At 38.4% G+C, this 15,148-nt stretch overlaps 2 protein-coding genes across 2 annotated transcripts; both read left to right on the forward strand.

The window, feature by feature from the left end:
* The first annotated feature begins 656 nt into the window (after positions 1-656).
* Positions 657-8,037, forward strand: LOC114247140 (protein obstructor-E). The gene is made up of 6 exons (XM_028180003.2): positions 657-810; positions 3,880-4,034; positions 5,034-5,154; positions 5,923-6,117; positions 6,190-6,265; positions 7,530-8,037. The coding sequence occupies exons 1-6, from the start codon at positions 768-770 to the stop codon at positions 7,780-7,782; spliced, it is 843 nt and encodes a 280-aa protein (XP_028035804.2). The 5' UTR covers positions 657-767; the 3' UTR covers positions 7,783-8,037.
* Positions 8,038-11,058: 3,021 nt separating this feature from the next.
* Positions 11,059-13,415, forward strand: LOC114247141 (protein obstructor-E). Its single transcript, XM_028180004.2, has 6 exons — positions 11,059-11,159; positions 11,242-11,351; positions 12,064-12,184; positions 12,276-12,476; positions 12,595-12,670; positions 13,197-13,415. The coding sequence occupies exons 1-6, from the start codon at positions 11,120-11,122 to the stop codon at positions 13,360-13,362; spliced, it is 714 nt and encodes a 237-aa protein (XP_028035805.2). The 5' UTR covers positions 11,059-11,119; the 3' UTR covers positions 13,363-13,415.
* The last annotated feature ends 1,733 nt before the right edge of the window (positions 13,416-15,148 follow it).

The following is a 15,148-nucleotide window of genomic DNA, read 5'->3' on the forward strand; positions in this document are numbered from 1 at the left end:
ATCTACAACAAATGCGAGACTTTTCTCTATGTAATTATCTTTAAATGAGGCTTAGAGACTTGTGCTATAAATTCTGCGACATTCGTCAGAGATCGCCGATTTATTCTACAAAAAATCTGCCTCGCTTAAAATTTCAAATCTATCTTAACGGTCATACATTGCTTCAATGGTTCGGCATCGAAAATATCAGTTCTCTTTAGTAGTGGTAGGGCGTCATGTGAGCCTGCAAGGGTAGGTCCACCAACCTGCCTATTTCTGCCAGGAAGCAGTAATGCATTTCGGTTTAAAAAGTGAGGCAGCCGTTATACTATAAAAACTGAGACATAGAACTCATACCTTAAGATGGGTGGCGGTCGTTACTTTGTTGATGTCTATGGGCTCCGGTAATACGTGAGTCGTGAGCTCATCTACCTATGTAAGCAAAAATTTTCACACTTTCCATTAAACACTTCACCCAGTAATTAAAATCCAACGAATTAGCATTAATGTTGCCCTGATTTGATGGATTGATCTCTTCGTAATTACGTAATATGTTACAAATTTAACATGGATTATGCTAGCCCTTTCTAAAAAAATTCCGAGAAAATTCTGAAGCGCGATGCTTTGCAATGTACAGAACTCTGATGTAAGACGAGGTGCGGCCTGAGATGAGTCCGGGTGTCGCAACCCGGTCTTCACCAAGGTCGCTTCTCCCCATCTCTTAAGTAGTGTCATTCATTGTCCGTGCGAAGATCGTTCGAACGTGTCAGTACACCTGTTGTCCAGACATGGAGAGGACTTTTGTGATCTTGACGTGCTTTTGCGCCTTTGGTGAGTTACACATATTTAATAGACAACGGAATCTTTAACGTTTTTCTTCTGTTTTCATTGTGGCATTTAATAATTGTTGTTTGAAAACATCAAATCGATCTTTGATATAAAAACTTTTTTGTACGAGATACAATTTAAAAAAAAAAATTGTATTTCAAATTAGATATAGCTCGTTGAATTTAAAAATAATAATATCCCCGCGGTTTCTAAAAGAGAGCTACACCTGGAAAGAGTGGACGTAAATAGTCAACGTGCTAATTGATAATTTTCATAAATTTGCACTAAATCACAGAAATAAAAAAATTTACGATAAAAACAATTATTATCTAAATAAAATAAATTAACTGTGGTTTATTAGCCGTGGTACAAGTTATGATGTAATAAACATTTTAATGAATCTGTATTCCAATTCAAAACACTTAAGTTTTTCAATGTACTTGTACTTAAGTTTTTCAAGGAACTACGTATTTTATAAATTCACGCTCGACCTGTTACAAACAATGAAAACAATAGTAAAACAATTAAACAATAGCATGTAAAAATTCAAATAAATTAACGAATATATTAGTTCAGTCACGGATGAGACTTGAGAGAAAAAAAAAAAACAACTTCTAGGTCATACCGAATCTCGTTTCTTGGAATTTATTATTTGATTTTATGCGAGTTTTCTGTCTTTTAACTAAGATTAGCTTTAGTACAAACATTACTGATATCTATAAATATTGAGGATAATTTATAAATAATATAATTTATAAATTAAATAAATATTTATAATTTATGCTATCTGCAATAGAATTTCCTTTTTTTTATTTGAAATCCTTGATCGTACATATTTTTTAAAGATTTCCTTTTTCTTCTAATGTAGCTTTGGCCAAAATAGATGGTCTTTTCGGATAGTTGGATAATCAAAAACAGAGAGCAAAAACAAAAACTAGCGCTCTGGGTATTTTATTCTTATTTCGTGTATATTCAGTGCACATAAGAAAGAAGCCTAATTTAGATCCGTTTAATATAGAAAAGTAATAAAAAACTACTTTTCATAAAATTGAGACTAATACCTAATAACAAACGTGTTTACAAAAACTCAATATCTTGAAAGTGTCATTTATTTGTAGCTTAAGCAACAGTTCATATATTTATAGAATGAAGACATTTAAATGCACTTACATACTGTCGTATGTCTCAATTTGTATTGAAAAACCTAGAAAATAATATTCCTCAATGTGCTTTTGACGTACATTTAAAAAACAAAATAAAACATTCTTTAGTCGTTCGCATTTGACCTCCAATATTAAAGGACATCAGAAATGAACATAAAAAAATACTATGCTTATTTAAAATTCCAAGAAGCGTGATATCCTTAAAATATTTGCGTTGGTTATTATAATAGAGGTGCTAAAGGAAAATAGATTTTAAAACACAATGTTGATGCTTAATTTTTCAACTTTATTACCTCGATTCATTATTTATTGATTTTTAATAAAACTACATTGCGGTACTAGAGCATTGTGTGTAATAAAAATAAATAAGTGGTCGAGCAAATCGGACAGTATACAGAAAAAAATCCAGAGCAAAAGTACGATATCTCTACCGAGCTACTGATTAGATTCAATAAGCTTTGTCTTATTGCCTACATGGGTGATTGATTTCTCTCCGGCCGATCTGGCGTTAAATGGTTACCGTAGCCCATGCAAGTCTATCCCGGAACACCAGCAGCCTGGTAGGGCCGCCGTACCGCGCAGACCGGTGTCGTTGGTCGTCGACTATCGCCTCGACGACCCATCGGTCGAGCGTCCTCGGGGTGGCGCCGCGTGTCTGATTGTGGTGTTGACCGCGGGAACCCCCTTACTCTGACCGGGTTCTGACTCCAGGCGGAGATCGGCCGTCGGGTGTCAGAGTGCAGGAGAGTCGTCTAGTGCGGTAGGGCCTTAAAACTCCTTGGGCTCGGGGTCTGCTCCCAACATCAGCAGATCATCAAGTCCCACATACCGCCCCCTAGGCGCGGGGACCTTGCGAAGTTTCGGTTCCTAGCCCGAAAAAAAATCGCCCATGAGAGATAATGTCGATACCTATGATAACGACTGCCCCAGCTTTGAAATCAGAACTCATGAATTTTTCACGACAGAAATAGGCACCATGTTGGTACATACCGGCTTGCAATACTATCAGTAAGTAAAACGTTTACATGTGGTGAAGTTTAAGGCTATTTAAAAAATAGTAGTAGGCAGCGGCTTGGCTGTGCCTTTGGCATTACTGACGTGCATTAGCGATTGGAACCACTCACCCTTAAATGAACTGTAAACTCGTCTACCTACACTGGGAATAAAGGAATGGATACTGTACGACAGTTTTATTGAGCATACTAACGTACTCTATCTACAGAATGTTGGTCTGAAAATAATTTAAACCCTAAAGAATAAACTTCGTCACTCTTCAAAATCTTCTAAAAAGTATTTCACAGTAATGGTTTGCGATAACTCACAAAACCTCATATTAAATTTGATAATGTGATATTATGTAAACTTATTGCGCATAAATCAAATGCCAACATCAAGTATTGAGTTTAAGAACCAATTTGAACTATTATGCAAAACTGCACATGATGACACGTATCACTCGAGACTTCGACTAAATTAATTTGGTCAATACATTTACTATATGATTTCGTTTGTCATGAGTTTTGTAACTCAAATAAAATAAACGACAGGAATAAATACTATTTAACACAAGAACATTCCTCTTTTTATAATTCTGGCACGGCTTCAACAGCTTCTGGCACAACCTCATCTTTTCGTCGTCTGCCATTGATATCGTAAAAGGTAACTAAGGGTTTCACAGAAGAATTTTCAATATCATTCTTTGAGTAATCTACCAACAATTTATAATATCCCGAAGTTCACCACTGGCAGGACATTTTGTGAGTTGGGAGTACCACATCCAGCCAATTACTGTCTGATTGTTTACAGCCATAATACAATGAGACTTAATTTTCGATTTAATGTTACAAGAACCATTTCATACCATATGCATCCTGAGATTCTATAATTTGGTAACTCAAACTTGTTACAGTTTACACGCAAACACAGTACCAACCTTTTGGACAGACAAATCGCTTCCAAAATCAGTACCAGGAACAAGCACCCGTCAGGCCTACTGGACAATGCAGGGAACTGAACGAAAGGTATCCAGTGTCTGGAAGCTGCGACAGATATATTGAATGCATCGTAAGTAATATCGATATTGTATTCAGGTACAATTATTATAGATGTTACTTCAAATTAAACAAGATTTAAATAGGTCAGAATTAGGATTCGAAACAAAAATTAGCATTGAGACAACGATGAAACTCAGCAGCTGAGGAATGTTGCAATTGATTATGCAATTTCGAAAAGGGCACATCTCTGAAAATGTAAAATGTTCAGGAAATGAAAAAAACTGATTATTTTCTAAAGCATGGCAAAATTTAAAATATTAACTTTTTGTAGATATATTTTAGTGTTAATTAGCAATTGAAAATTCTGGAATTATTATAAAATGGGTGTAAGTAAGCCTCAAAACTACATGTATATGAAAAAACGTATTTGACAAAATATACGACATGTGCCCTTTTCGAAATTGCATATTCAATTAATCATGACTAACAAGAAACCATGTACATTTATTCGATTTTCCAAATAAGCACAGATCACAGATGGGTATGGATTAACAGCATAAATGGGCAGATATAATGTTAAATGTTCACCGGAACTCAGAGATATCGCAACGTGATTTCCTCATTGTAATCCAATCGAAGCCACTCACACATTAGATTAACAACTGTAATTCCCATCAAATGAAAAGCACAATTTATTTAAGGCAAAAATAGACAGGGTATCAATACCCGCTAGTTCCCGAAAATGATCAAACTTGGAAAAGAAGTTGAAGAGACCGCGCGGTCGCTTTTTATTTTTTTTTTTATTTTTTATTGCCTTTGTAGGCAGACGGGCATACGGCCCACCTGATGGTGAGTGGTTACCGTCGCCCATGGACTTCAGCAATGCCAGGGGCAGAGCCAAGCCGCTGCCTACCGAGATTTACATTTTTAGATTTTTAGATTTAGATTTAGAGATTAACATTTTTACATTACATTATTAGTTTAGTCTAAAAGACTGTTACCAATAAAGGTCCAACGGCTTCAAAGGACCATGCGCGTGATATTGAAACATGACCTATTTTGCACACAGAATGGAACCGCTGAAGAGAAACTATGCCCCGATGGTCTCCGTTACAATCCCAACGTGAATTTCGATGTATATCCGTGCCAGTACCCTAACGAAGTTCCCTGTCTCGAACGATCCTCGCTACGTGAGTAAAATAACCGATTCTTTAAAGCGCACATATCAGAGATCAACCCTGATATGGTATTTTTCCCTTTGCCCAAAGCCGCAAAGATTTGTCATCGCTGATTTTAAACTTTGTTATTTTAGTACCGGTTTTACACATTGCGATACAGGTCTTGAATACGTAACGTACTGATGACACATATACTCGTGATGAATAGGTTTGTACAGAGCATTCGCTTCTTAATCGACTCATTAGGTACCTACTAAAGCGTGTGAGTATTTCAAAGAGCTCGATAACATTCGATGGCGATGATGCCATTAAATGTAACGATCCGAATTGTACTGTATGTCGGATACCTATGGCTATAATCATACATCCATTCTACCACTTTAGCGCTTCAGGATAATTTGATGGTACGGGCATGCACAATCAAGGCCACCTAAAGGTACCTCTTCGTCGTCATAGTAGTAGCTTATTTAAATCCATACTAATAATATGACCTCATTTCCTATGTAACTGTGTCCTCTATTGTCAGCTCTATTATTGGTAATACGATGGTGAAATTGAAAAGTCATGAGGTTTAAAAACCCCTGTGAAGGTATATTTGATTAGAAAATATTTCTGCACATTGATTTCAGTATTATGGTATCTAACAACCGTTTATAATCAGATTGAGAGTAGTATTGTCCAAAAGATATTTCAGAAACTGATTAGGTGCCTTTTGGAAGCAGTAAAGTAGTAGTAGTAGTACCTATAGTACTCTTTTAACATATTTTAAATATATTCCAGAGCCACCGCAACCGACAGAATTGTGTCCCCATCAATTCGGATACTTCAAATTAGGCGACGCCCGCAATTGCAGCGGATTCAGAAACTGCGTGAACGGTGTAGGCTACGATTTTGTATGTCCCGACGGACTGGCTTTCAATTCTGAGACCTACCGCTGCGAATGGCCTGATGAAGTCGCTGACTGCGATGCTGAAGGTAAGTTCCATTAGATTAAAATAAACGCATTATATAAAAATAAAATATAATCATTTAAAAAATATTTTTCAGCTTTCCTCGGATTCCGTTGCCCCGAAGTACCAATAAGTAGAGAACTTGGTCCCCCAGCCGGATATAGATACTACAGGTATGTTACAAACGCATATGTAGCGATTTTAAAGCAGATATATAAATCTTCGCTCATTAAGCGATAGTGTTATAGACGCCGAGAACAGGTTACCTAATGCCGACCGGTCAGCCGATGTCGTCGGGCGGTTAAATGTCAGAAGATGAGCGGTGACCTTGCTTATATAACCTCGTTATTAGAAATACCAGCAGAGGTTTGCTAACGCATCGTATGTACCAAAGTTACGTGCGCGTGCCAATTTGTTGTTCACAAATTTGTTCTAACAGGCCACTAATGAATGCGTTCGCAATATCTACATTGCTATTGTCGAGTGATAAATTTATATGTAATATTTACAGTATTCGATAAGTATACGCATATGATCGAATACAGTAAAAAAATTGATAGGTAGATAGTAGATATGTATTTTGCATTTACATAAGCCGTTTTCCTCATATTTATGTTTCAATTTTATCTTAGCAAAAACATTGAATACTTTCACTGGATTGACGGTTTGATTGTTTATAAATTTTAACAGTACATTTGGACACCGAAACTTTGTTTTAATTTAATGTAGTCAGAAGTGTTTTACAAATAAAGTCTCCTGCGAAAATTTTCATTACATTCGACGAATTTGTTTTTATAGCTTATTATAATATTATATTGATTGGATGTACGTTAATAGGTTGTTATGATATTGTAACATGTTTTTCTATCAATCAATTTTATACATATTAGCACCTAGCGGAACAGATCCTATGTCCTATGTCTCTCTCGCTGATGCGGACCGATTATTTCAGGTGTTTGTAAGATTTCAATACCGACTGTATATTGTTGCAAATTAAAGAATTTCAATCTACCTTGTGTTGGTAGGTCAAGAAAGACCTGCCACGCACTGGTGGAAATATCTTTGGCACATTTCGACCCATCGCCGCACCAGGTGAAGATTTATGATTTTACTTGCCACAGCTAACTTGAAATAAGCTAAGCTAAGCAATTCACTGGTGGTAGGACCTCTTGTGAGTCCGCACGGGTAGGTACCACCACCCTGCCTATTTCTGCCGTGAAGTAGTAATGCGTTTCGGTGTGAAGGGTGGGGTAGCCGTTGTAACTATAGTGAGACCTTAGAACTTATATCTCAAGGTGTGTGGCGCATTTACGTTGTAGATGTCTACGGGCTCCAGTCACCACTAAATGCTAGGTTGACTGTGAGCTCGTCCACCCATATAAGCAATAAATAAAAATAAAATAGAAAAATAAGCTATTAAAACATTATTTTTTATAGGGCTGAAAACAATTGCCAGAAGTATTTCCTGTGCATCGATGGGCATCCTCGCGTCCTCTATTGCGGTGGTGAGTCCGCATTCGACGATCTAACATCAACATGTGTATCCGCCGATGAAGTAGGAGCATGTCCTGCTGAGCTAAGGGCCGCAGCAGTCCGTGCCAAGGACGACGCAAAACAACTGCTCGCCAAAGAAGTCGAATTCAATGCGTATCAGCTAACACGAAAACCGTCATTAAGCTATAGAAATTAAGTCTTGCACTTGGCACATTAAAATGGTTGGAAATAAGACTATTTCTAAAACACATTTTGTCTAGTCTAATTATTAAGTTACCTATTTTTACAATTTTTTGTAATTAATAACTTCCTGTTTCAATATAATCAAATCTAGAAGCATAGAATAATAATAATGGAATTGTTTATCCAAGTTCATTAAGCAATTTGTTATTAATTATGTCACACAAAGCTATGTAATAAATAACATTAATAAAATACGTTTTGTAGTTAATTTTTATTTTTATTTTTACGTAAATTAAAAATTCCCATACTTTGCTCTATGCCTTTTTAAAATCAGCAGTGAAATGATTCAAGTAATTGGGTTCATGCAAAGATATAAATAAAACTAACGGGCGTGATACCAGTTGTCGGGTGTGATGCCCATCACAAATCCTCAACACGCTCCAAAAATGCAGTAACTTTTTTTTTTATTTTTTATTGCTTAGATGGGTGGACGAGTTCACAGCCCACCTGATGTTAAGTGGTTGCTGGAGCCCATAGACATCCACAACGTAAATGCGCCACCCACCTTGAGATACAAGTTCTAAGGTCTCAAGTATAGTAACGACGGCTGCCCCACCCTTCAAACCGAAACGCATTACTGCTTCACGGCAGAAATAGGCAGGGTGGTGGTACCCACCCGCGCGGACTCACAAGAGGTCCTACCACCAGTAATTACGCAAATTATAATTTTGCGGGTTTCATTTTTATTACACGATGTTATTCCTTCACCGTGGAAGTCAATCGTGAACATTTGTTGAGTACGTATTTCATTTGAAAAATTGGTACCCGCCTGCGGGATTCGAACACCGGTGCATCGCTCAACACGAATGCACCGGACGTCTTATCCGTTAGGCCACGACGACTAAAACTTTTTTAAATTGAATGTGTAGTGGCCCCTTAATATGCCTTACGTACTGGATGCACTAGTAGGTGGAATATCTAGCAAATTTATTTACAAACGAATTCAAGCTGAGTTGGTTTAGACCAATCTTGGAAATCTGCGAGCAAGAAAGTTGCACTAAACTACAAGCCATGTTGCGGTTTTTGCTAGGTTCTTAGTTTATACATACGGCTGGATCGATTTTGACGAGACTTTAACTGATAGGTAGCTGATGATATAAGGAGTAACTTAGGCTACTTTTTTTTAGCAGCTTCGCCCCGCGGCGACAGCCGCGCTTCCACAATAACCGACGACAGTAAGATCGCGGGACTCATTTATCAATAATAAAATTTAATGTTTCCGAAGCGAAGCGAGGGCGGGTCGCTAGATAATAATAATACGGAGGCGCGCGTCAAATTTGTCCATTATATCTATCTCACTGACGCTAGATGAAGCTTTTTAATTTCAAAATAGTCTATTTAAATTTGTAATATTAAATGAATTAGATACGAAACATATTTTGCGGATGTAGGAAGGCAATATCATTATTTACAATGAAAAGATAGTTTGGTAAAGATACGGTACGCCGTGTCGCTTATTGTTATTTAAAACATTGTAATTTGAAACTCAGTGAAACGTAAAGGCTAGGTACACTAAAAAGCGTCATCTATAGGATCTAGCCGCGAGAGAATGGGATAAAGGACTTGGGAAGATTTTACTTCTACCGTATGGGAATTGCATACAATTTTTATGACTATATATGGGCAGGTGAGCTCACGGCCTGCCTAGTGTTATGTAGAACGTAAAAACAACATGACAGCGTAAATCTCGACACTCCTCGGAACCCTTCGTGCTGGCTCACAAGATGCTTTACCTCACCCCGATAGAAGTTAAAGATCTAATCAAAGGCCTACGTCCTCGTAAGGCTCCCAGTTCCGACGGTATATATAACCGCGTTTTTAAACTTCTGTTCGCCCAACTCATCGTGATGTTGGCATCTATTTTCAATGCCGCTATGACGAACTGTATCTTTCCCGCGGTGTGGAAAGAAGCGGACGTTATCGGCATACATAAACCCGGTAAACCCAAAAACCATCCGCCGATTAGCCTCCTCATGTCTCTAGGCAAACTGTATGAGGGTCTGCTCTACAAACGCCTCAGAGACTTCCTCTCATCCAAGGGCATTTTCATCGATGAACAATTTGGATTCCGTGCAAATCACTCATGCGTACTACAGGTGCACAGCCTCACGTAAACGGGCTCACGGAGCACATTCTCGTAGGGCTTTACTGACCAAAACCATTATACACGGGAGCTCTGTACTTCAACGTTGCAAAGGGGTTCGACAAAATCAACGGTACTTCGATAAGGCAATGCGTCATGATAACCACCTTATCATTACCGCCGCTGACTACTCCTCGATTATGATCACGCAGGAGCCAGTCACCGTCAACGCCCTAGATACGTCTTTACGGATCCATCAGAACCAATAAATAACCTTTGCATTAGACGCCTTCAACTCTAACACTAGAAGCAGGCTTAGGGATTCCAGCAACCGTACTCGTCGAACTCAGTAAAGAGTTCGACGTGCAACCTAATCGCCCGCCTACACCAACCCGCTGAGTTTCTCGGCGGATCTTCTCAGCGGGTCGCGATTCCGATCCCGTAGTCGATTCATTCGCGAAGCAACTGCTCTTGAGTTGTTAGGTATCCTTCGCAGGCGCTCAGGCAGCAGTTAGCAAATCCCACCCCTCCTGGAAACTGGAAAGGCCTCCGGGCTACCAATAATCCTTCAATCATAAAAAAAAGAAGTTTTACCACCAGAATTCCGCAAAATATATTTTTTGCGGGTTTGATTTTTGTTACACGATGCTATACGTTCACCGTGGGCTTCGGGCTCTAGTCCTCTTGACTTTTATTTTACCATTCACGATGAGCCTTTCGAAGCTATCAGGGTTTCTGCGTTTTATATAAAAAATAATGCACGACCCAATGAAGACATATGATTGACAGCCGTTTATCATTGGCACACCTCATTCAAAGACCCAAATAAGCTAAGAAAGATTTTGTTCAAGTCCAACATATCGATTTTGTTCATTAATTTTATCGATTCATTCACGTCATGATATACTGAACACTTACTTCTTACCATTTTCTCAAGATTGGAATGACAATTAAACAGCTTCTGTAATGTAACCGCACAAAAAATGCGATCGATTTCATAATGATACAAATACTTACTTACATCTTTAAAAAAACCGCTATTTTGAATTTCCGTAATGTACTAGATAGTTTACTTAATTAAAGTGTAATTAAAAATCGTTTGTTGATGACAATAATTCTGTATAAATTGCGATTTGGCCGTTGCCTATTTAGCATTCGCTTGTAGAGTAGAACTCGTGTCAATACGCTATCTATTCAAAGAAACAGGATGCTCTCCTACATCTACCTCGCCTTGCTGGTAGCTGCAAGTATGTACATTAATTCATTGTATTAATATTGTATTTTCGGTGTCTTTCATGTCTAAGTATTAATTTTCAATACTGTTTACAGGTCATGTCCAATCAACACCCGCTGCTGCTACTGCCCAGAACGTAATCTGCAAAGCCCGCAATGGTTATTACAAATCAGACGCGAATTGTGATACATACATTGAATGTCGGGTAAGAAACTTTCTAACTTTATGTATTACTAGCGACCCGCCCTCGCTTCGCTTCGGAAACATTAAAACACACATGAAACCAAAAAAATAAATAAATAAAAAATAAAAAAAAGTAGCCTATGTTCATCAGGGACAATGTCGGCTTCTAATGGAAAAAGAATTTTTCAAATCGGTCCAGTAGTTTCGGAGCCTATTCGAAACAAACAAACAAACAAATCTTTCCTCTTTATAATATTATTATTATTATTATAGTATAGATAGCGACCCGCCCTCGCTTCGCTTCGGAAACATTAAAACACACATGAAACAAACAAAAAAATTAAAAAAGTAGCCTATGTTCATCAGGGACAATGTCGGCTTCTAATGGAAAAAGAATTTTTCAAATCGGTCCAGTAGTTTTGGAGCCTATTCGAAACAAACAAACAAACAAATCTTTCCTCTTTATAATATTAGTATAGACTAGCGCAGTTTTCAGCTTTTCTGAATTTCAATAAAGGGTCTACTTCTAAAATGTAACTATACTTGAGACCTTAGAACTTGTATCTCAAGGTGGGTGGCGTATTTACGTTGTGGATGTCTATGGGCTCCAGTAACCACTTAACACCAGGTGGGCTGTGAGCTCGTCCACCCATCTAAGCAATAAAAAAAAAATTACATACCAAGCTATTAAGGTGCTAAACCAAATCGAAGTATGAACACGCTTAACTTTTCAGGACTATCAAGCTACTAACATGATATGCCCGGATGGTCTGCACTTTAATCCTAGCGTGGAATGGCCGGCATATCCTTGCGGTTATCCAGTTGAAGTGACATGCGTAGGAAGAGGGAACATCCGTATGTTGTATCAAGCTATTAGTGTAATTTTCTTGGATTTTACTACAATCTAGCCTTTCCACATTTACCGAACTTTTATTAAATATTTCAGAGCCTGCCCAAACAACACCGGATTGCCCGCACCAATATGGCATCTTCCAGCATCCTAACGCTTCGCCAACCAATTGTGGCCAGTACCGAACGTGCGTAGGTGGTCGTGCTTTCGACATGGTATGCCCGCCAGGACTAGCATTCAATCCAGACTTCAGCCGCTGTGACTGGGCCGACCTTGTACCTTCCTGTGATGCTGAAAGTGTGTAATACTTTTCTATTTAACCAATAACTTCCACCATTACAATTCCTATTCAATTTTTATATACTTACTGCTTAAATATTACGATTTACATTAATGCCTTATGATCTTTTTCCAGAATTCTTGGGTTTCACGTGCCCCCCTGCTCCTTTGGATACTATCGGCAATCCTTTGAATAATGTGATAAACTACAAGTAAGTTTTTGTTTTTTTAGTTTACATTTTCGGAAATAGGTGCCTCAAACTCTACGTACCAGGTCCAAGATTCCGTGGTAGGCCCAAGAAACGCTGGTTAGATGTGGTAAAGGCGGATGTGGAGGAGAATAACATCACCCAGAAAGATGCCGAAGACGGGGCAAAGTGGAGGAATTTAAGTAGGAAAACAGACCCTGGCACTAGACCCGGAAAACGCTAGGAAGAAGAAGAAGTTTATAATCCACTAGCTTTACCCGTCCGCTTTGCTGGGCATTTAAAATTAACATTATTATTTCTCACAAAGATTCTCTTCATTAACGCCCCCGCAACTGGTGTAGGGAGTCCAACACTCATATAAATGTTAGCCTATCCATTAACTGCATGTATTTTTACATGGATACCAAGTTTCAAGTCAATCGGATGCATGGTTCAGTAGTTATAACGGAACATCCGTAAAAACCACTGTAGATTTATATATTAGTATAGTTTAAGATAGGCTTTACTTAGTTGTGTAATTTCTTGACAGGTACGAAGGCAACTGCTATTACTTCTTCTCCTGTGAGCAAAATCGGGCTAGATTGCTGTCCTGCGACATCGGTCTTGCATTCGACCCCACGACTGGACTCTGCGTCGACGCAGACAGAGTCCAGTGCAATGCAACGCAAAACACAAATGACAAGAATCATATATGAACTAATTTGAACCTATACGTTGTTTTTTCAAAAATAAAATTACATTCCTCGTACTGTTTTGTTTATTGATTTGCAAAAGTGACGTGCTTAAAATTCCAACGCCAAAATTAAAACATGTTTCTTCAAAGGCATCGATGAGGCAATAGCTTAAGGCCCTCGTGATGTTAATAGTAAGGGGTCTAGTTAATACCATTAAAGATCTAAATCTCCATTGCATTACTTCCAAGCTCACCGAAATATGACCTGCCATTTGTACACAAAATAAGGTAAATTTTATTGGCGAAATTACAGCCCCCTAAATGTGTTTATGATTTGCGTTTTAAAACTACCGCGTTTTTATTGCTTCTCTTACGACATAAATGGGGTTCCATCTTCGTAAAAGATTAGAAATGCAAGAGATTACTTAAGATCAGGTCATCACAAGAAGGGTCAGGCTCTTCGAATTTCATGCCTCTTATCTCTTATCACGATATTTTATCCTTCCTCAAAAGCGATAGGGAGGATAGCTTTTGAGTTTTCTTAAATATTACCAGATCACAAACCGACCATATCCGCCAAATCATTACAAATACCAGTATGTGTCTTATAAAGAAAACTCTGTGCAGAACACCTATCTTCTTTATTTTTTCAACAAAAAAACCTACAATTTTATACAAATTTATTAAATATTTAGGAGAAATTGCCCCAACGAATTTATTAAATCATAGTTGCTGCCAAATAGGTAGGTACGCAATACGTACATCTACATCCTAAGCTACCCACATCATTGAACTTATTTTATCTTATTACATTCATAAACATTGTAACAGTATTTATGGCCAGACTAAGTAGATTTACTGCTAGATGGGTGAACGAGCTCACAGCCCAGCTGCTGTTAAGATTTCACCGAACCCATCGGCATCTACAACTTAAACGCCACCACCCACCTTCGGACATGAGTTCTAAGTCTCAGCTTTTAGAGTACAACGGCTGCCCCACCTTCCAAACCAAGAGGCATTACGGTTACACGGCAGAAATAGACAAGGTGGTACCTGCCCATGCTGCCCGTGGGCTCACAAAATCCCCTACCATCAGCAAACATAAACTGTGACTTAATTTATTTACCCAGGATAGTTAATCCTGAAGCTGTCGTGGCCTAAAGGATAAGACATCCAGTCCATTCGTGTTGAGCGATGCACTGATGTTCGACTCTCACGAGGGTACCAATTTTTCTAATGAAATACGTACTCAACAAAATATGTTCACTATTGACTTCCACGGTGAAGGAATAACATCGTGTAATAAAAATCAGACCCACAAAATTACAATTTGCGTAAATACTGATGGTGGAACCTCTTGTCAGTCCGCGCGAGTAGGTACTACCGCCCTGCCTATTTCTGCCGTGAAGCAGTAATGCGTCTCGGTCTGAAGGGTCGGGCAGCCGTTGTATATATAATGAGATCTTAGAACCTTAGATCTTATTATGGGTGGCGCATTTACGTTGTAGATGTCTATGGGTTCCAGTAACCACTTAACACCAGGTGGGCTGTGAGCACGTCCACCCATCTAAGCAATAATCTAAAAAAAAACATTTTTTTTGAGCCTTTCTCACGAAGTTGGGAATCTGTCTTGGTTGGTAAACTGTTATGTCTCCAGACGGGCGGTGTTTGCTTTGTGGGTTCTGGTAGAAGCTTTATATTAGAAGTGAACTCGAACATATGTTTCAACCTCGAACCTACCGCGTAAAACTAAGTGACGACAGGAACTGCATTTCTCTTAAATACAAAAATGAACATTTTAAGCAAAT

Source organism: Bombyx mandarina, chromosome 15 (assembly GCF_030267445.1).
Source record: "Bombyx mandarina strain Sakado chromosome 15, ASM3026744v2".
Lineage (NCBI taxonomy): Eukaryota > Metazoa > Arthropoda > Insecta > Lepidoptera > Bombycidae > Bombyx > Bombyx mandarina.

What these genes read in the sequence shown, in the direction of transcription:
- LOC114247140 (XM_028180003.2), top strand. Translation starts at nt 768, where the DNA reads ATGGAGAGGACTTTTGTGATCTTGACGTGCTTTTGCGCCTTTG. An exon ending in ACAGATATATTGAATGCATC is followed by an intron (nt 4,035 to 5,033) that starts GTAAGTAATATC and finishes TTTTGCACACAG; the next exon opens with AATGGAACCGCTGAAGAGAA. An exon ending in TCTCGAACGATCCTCGCTAC is followed by an intron (nt 5,155 to 5,922) that starts GTGAGTAAAATA and finishes AATATATTCCAG; the next exon opens with AGCCACCGCAACCGACAGAA.
- LOC114247141 (XM_028180004.2), top strand. Translation starts at nt 11,120, where the DNA reads ATGCTCTCCTACATCTACCTCGCCTTGCTGGTAGCTGCAA. An exon ending in CGTAGGAAGAGGGAACATCC is followed by an intron (nt 12,185 to 12,275) that starts GTATGTTGTATC and finishes TAAATATTTCAG; the next exon opens with AGCCTGCCCAAACAACACCG. An exon ending in AATAATGTGATAAACTACAA is followed by an intron (nt 12,671 to 13,196) that starts GTAAGTTTTTGT and finishes ATTTCTTGACAG; the next exon opens with GTACGAAGGCAACTGCTATT.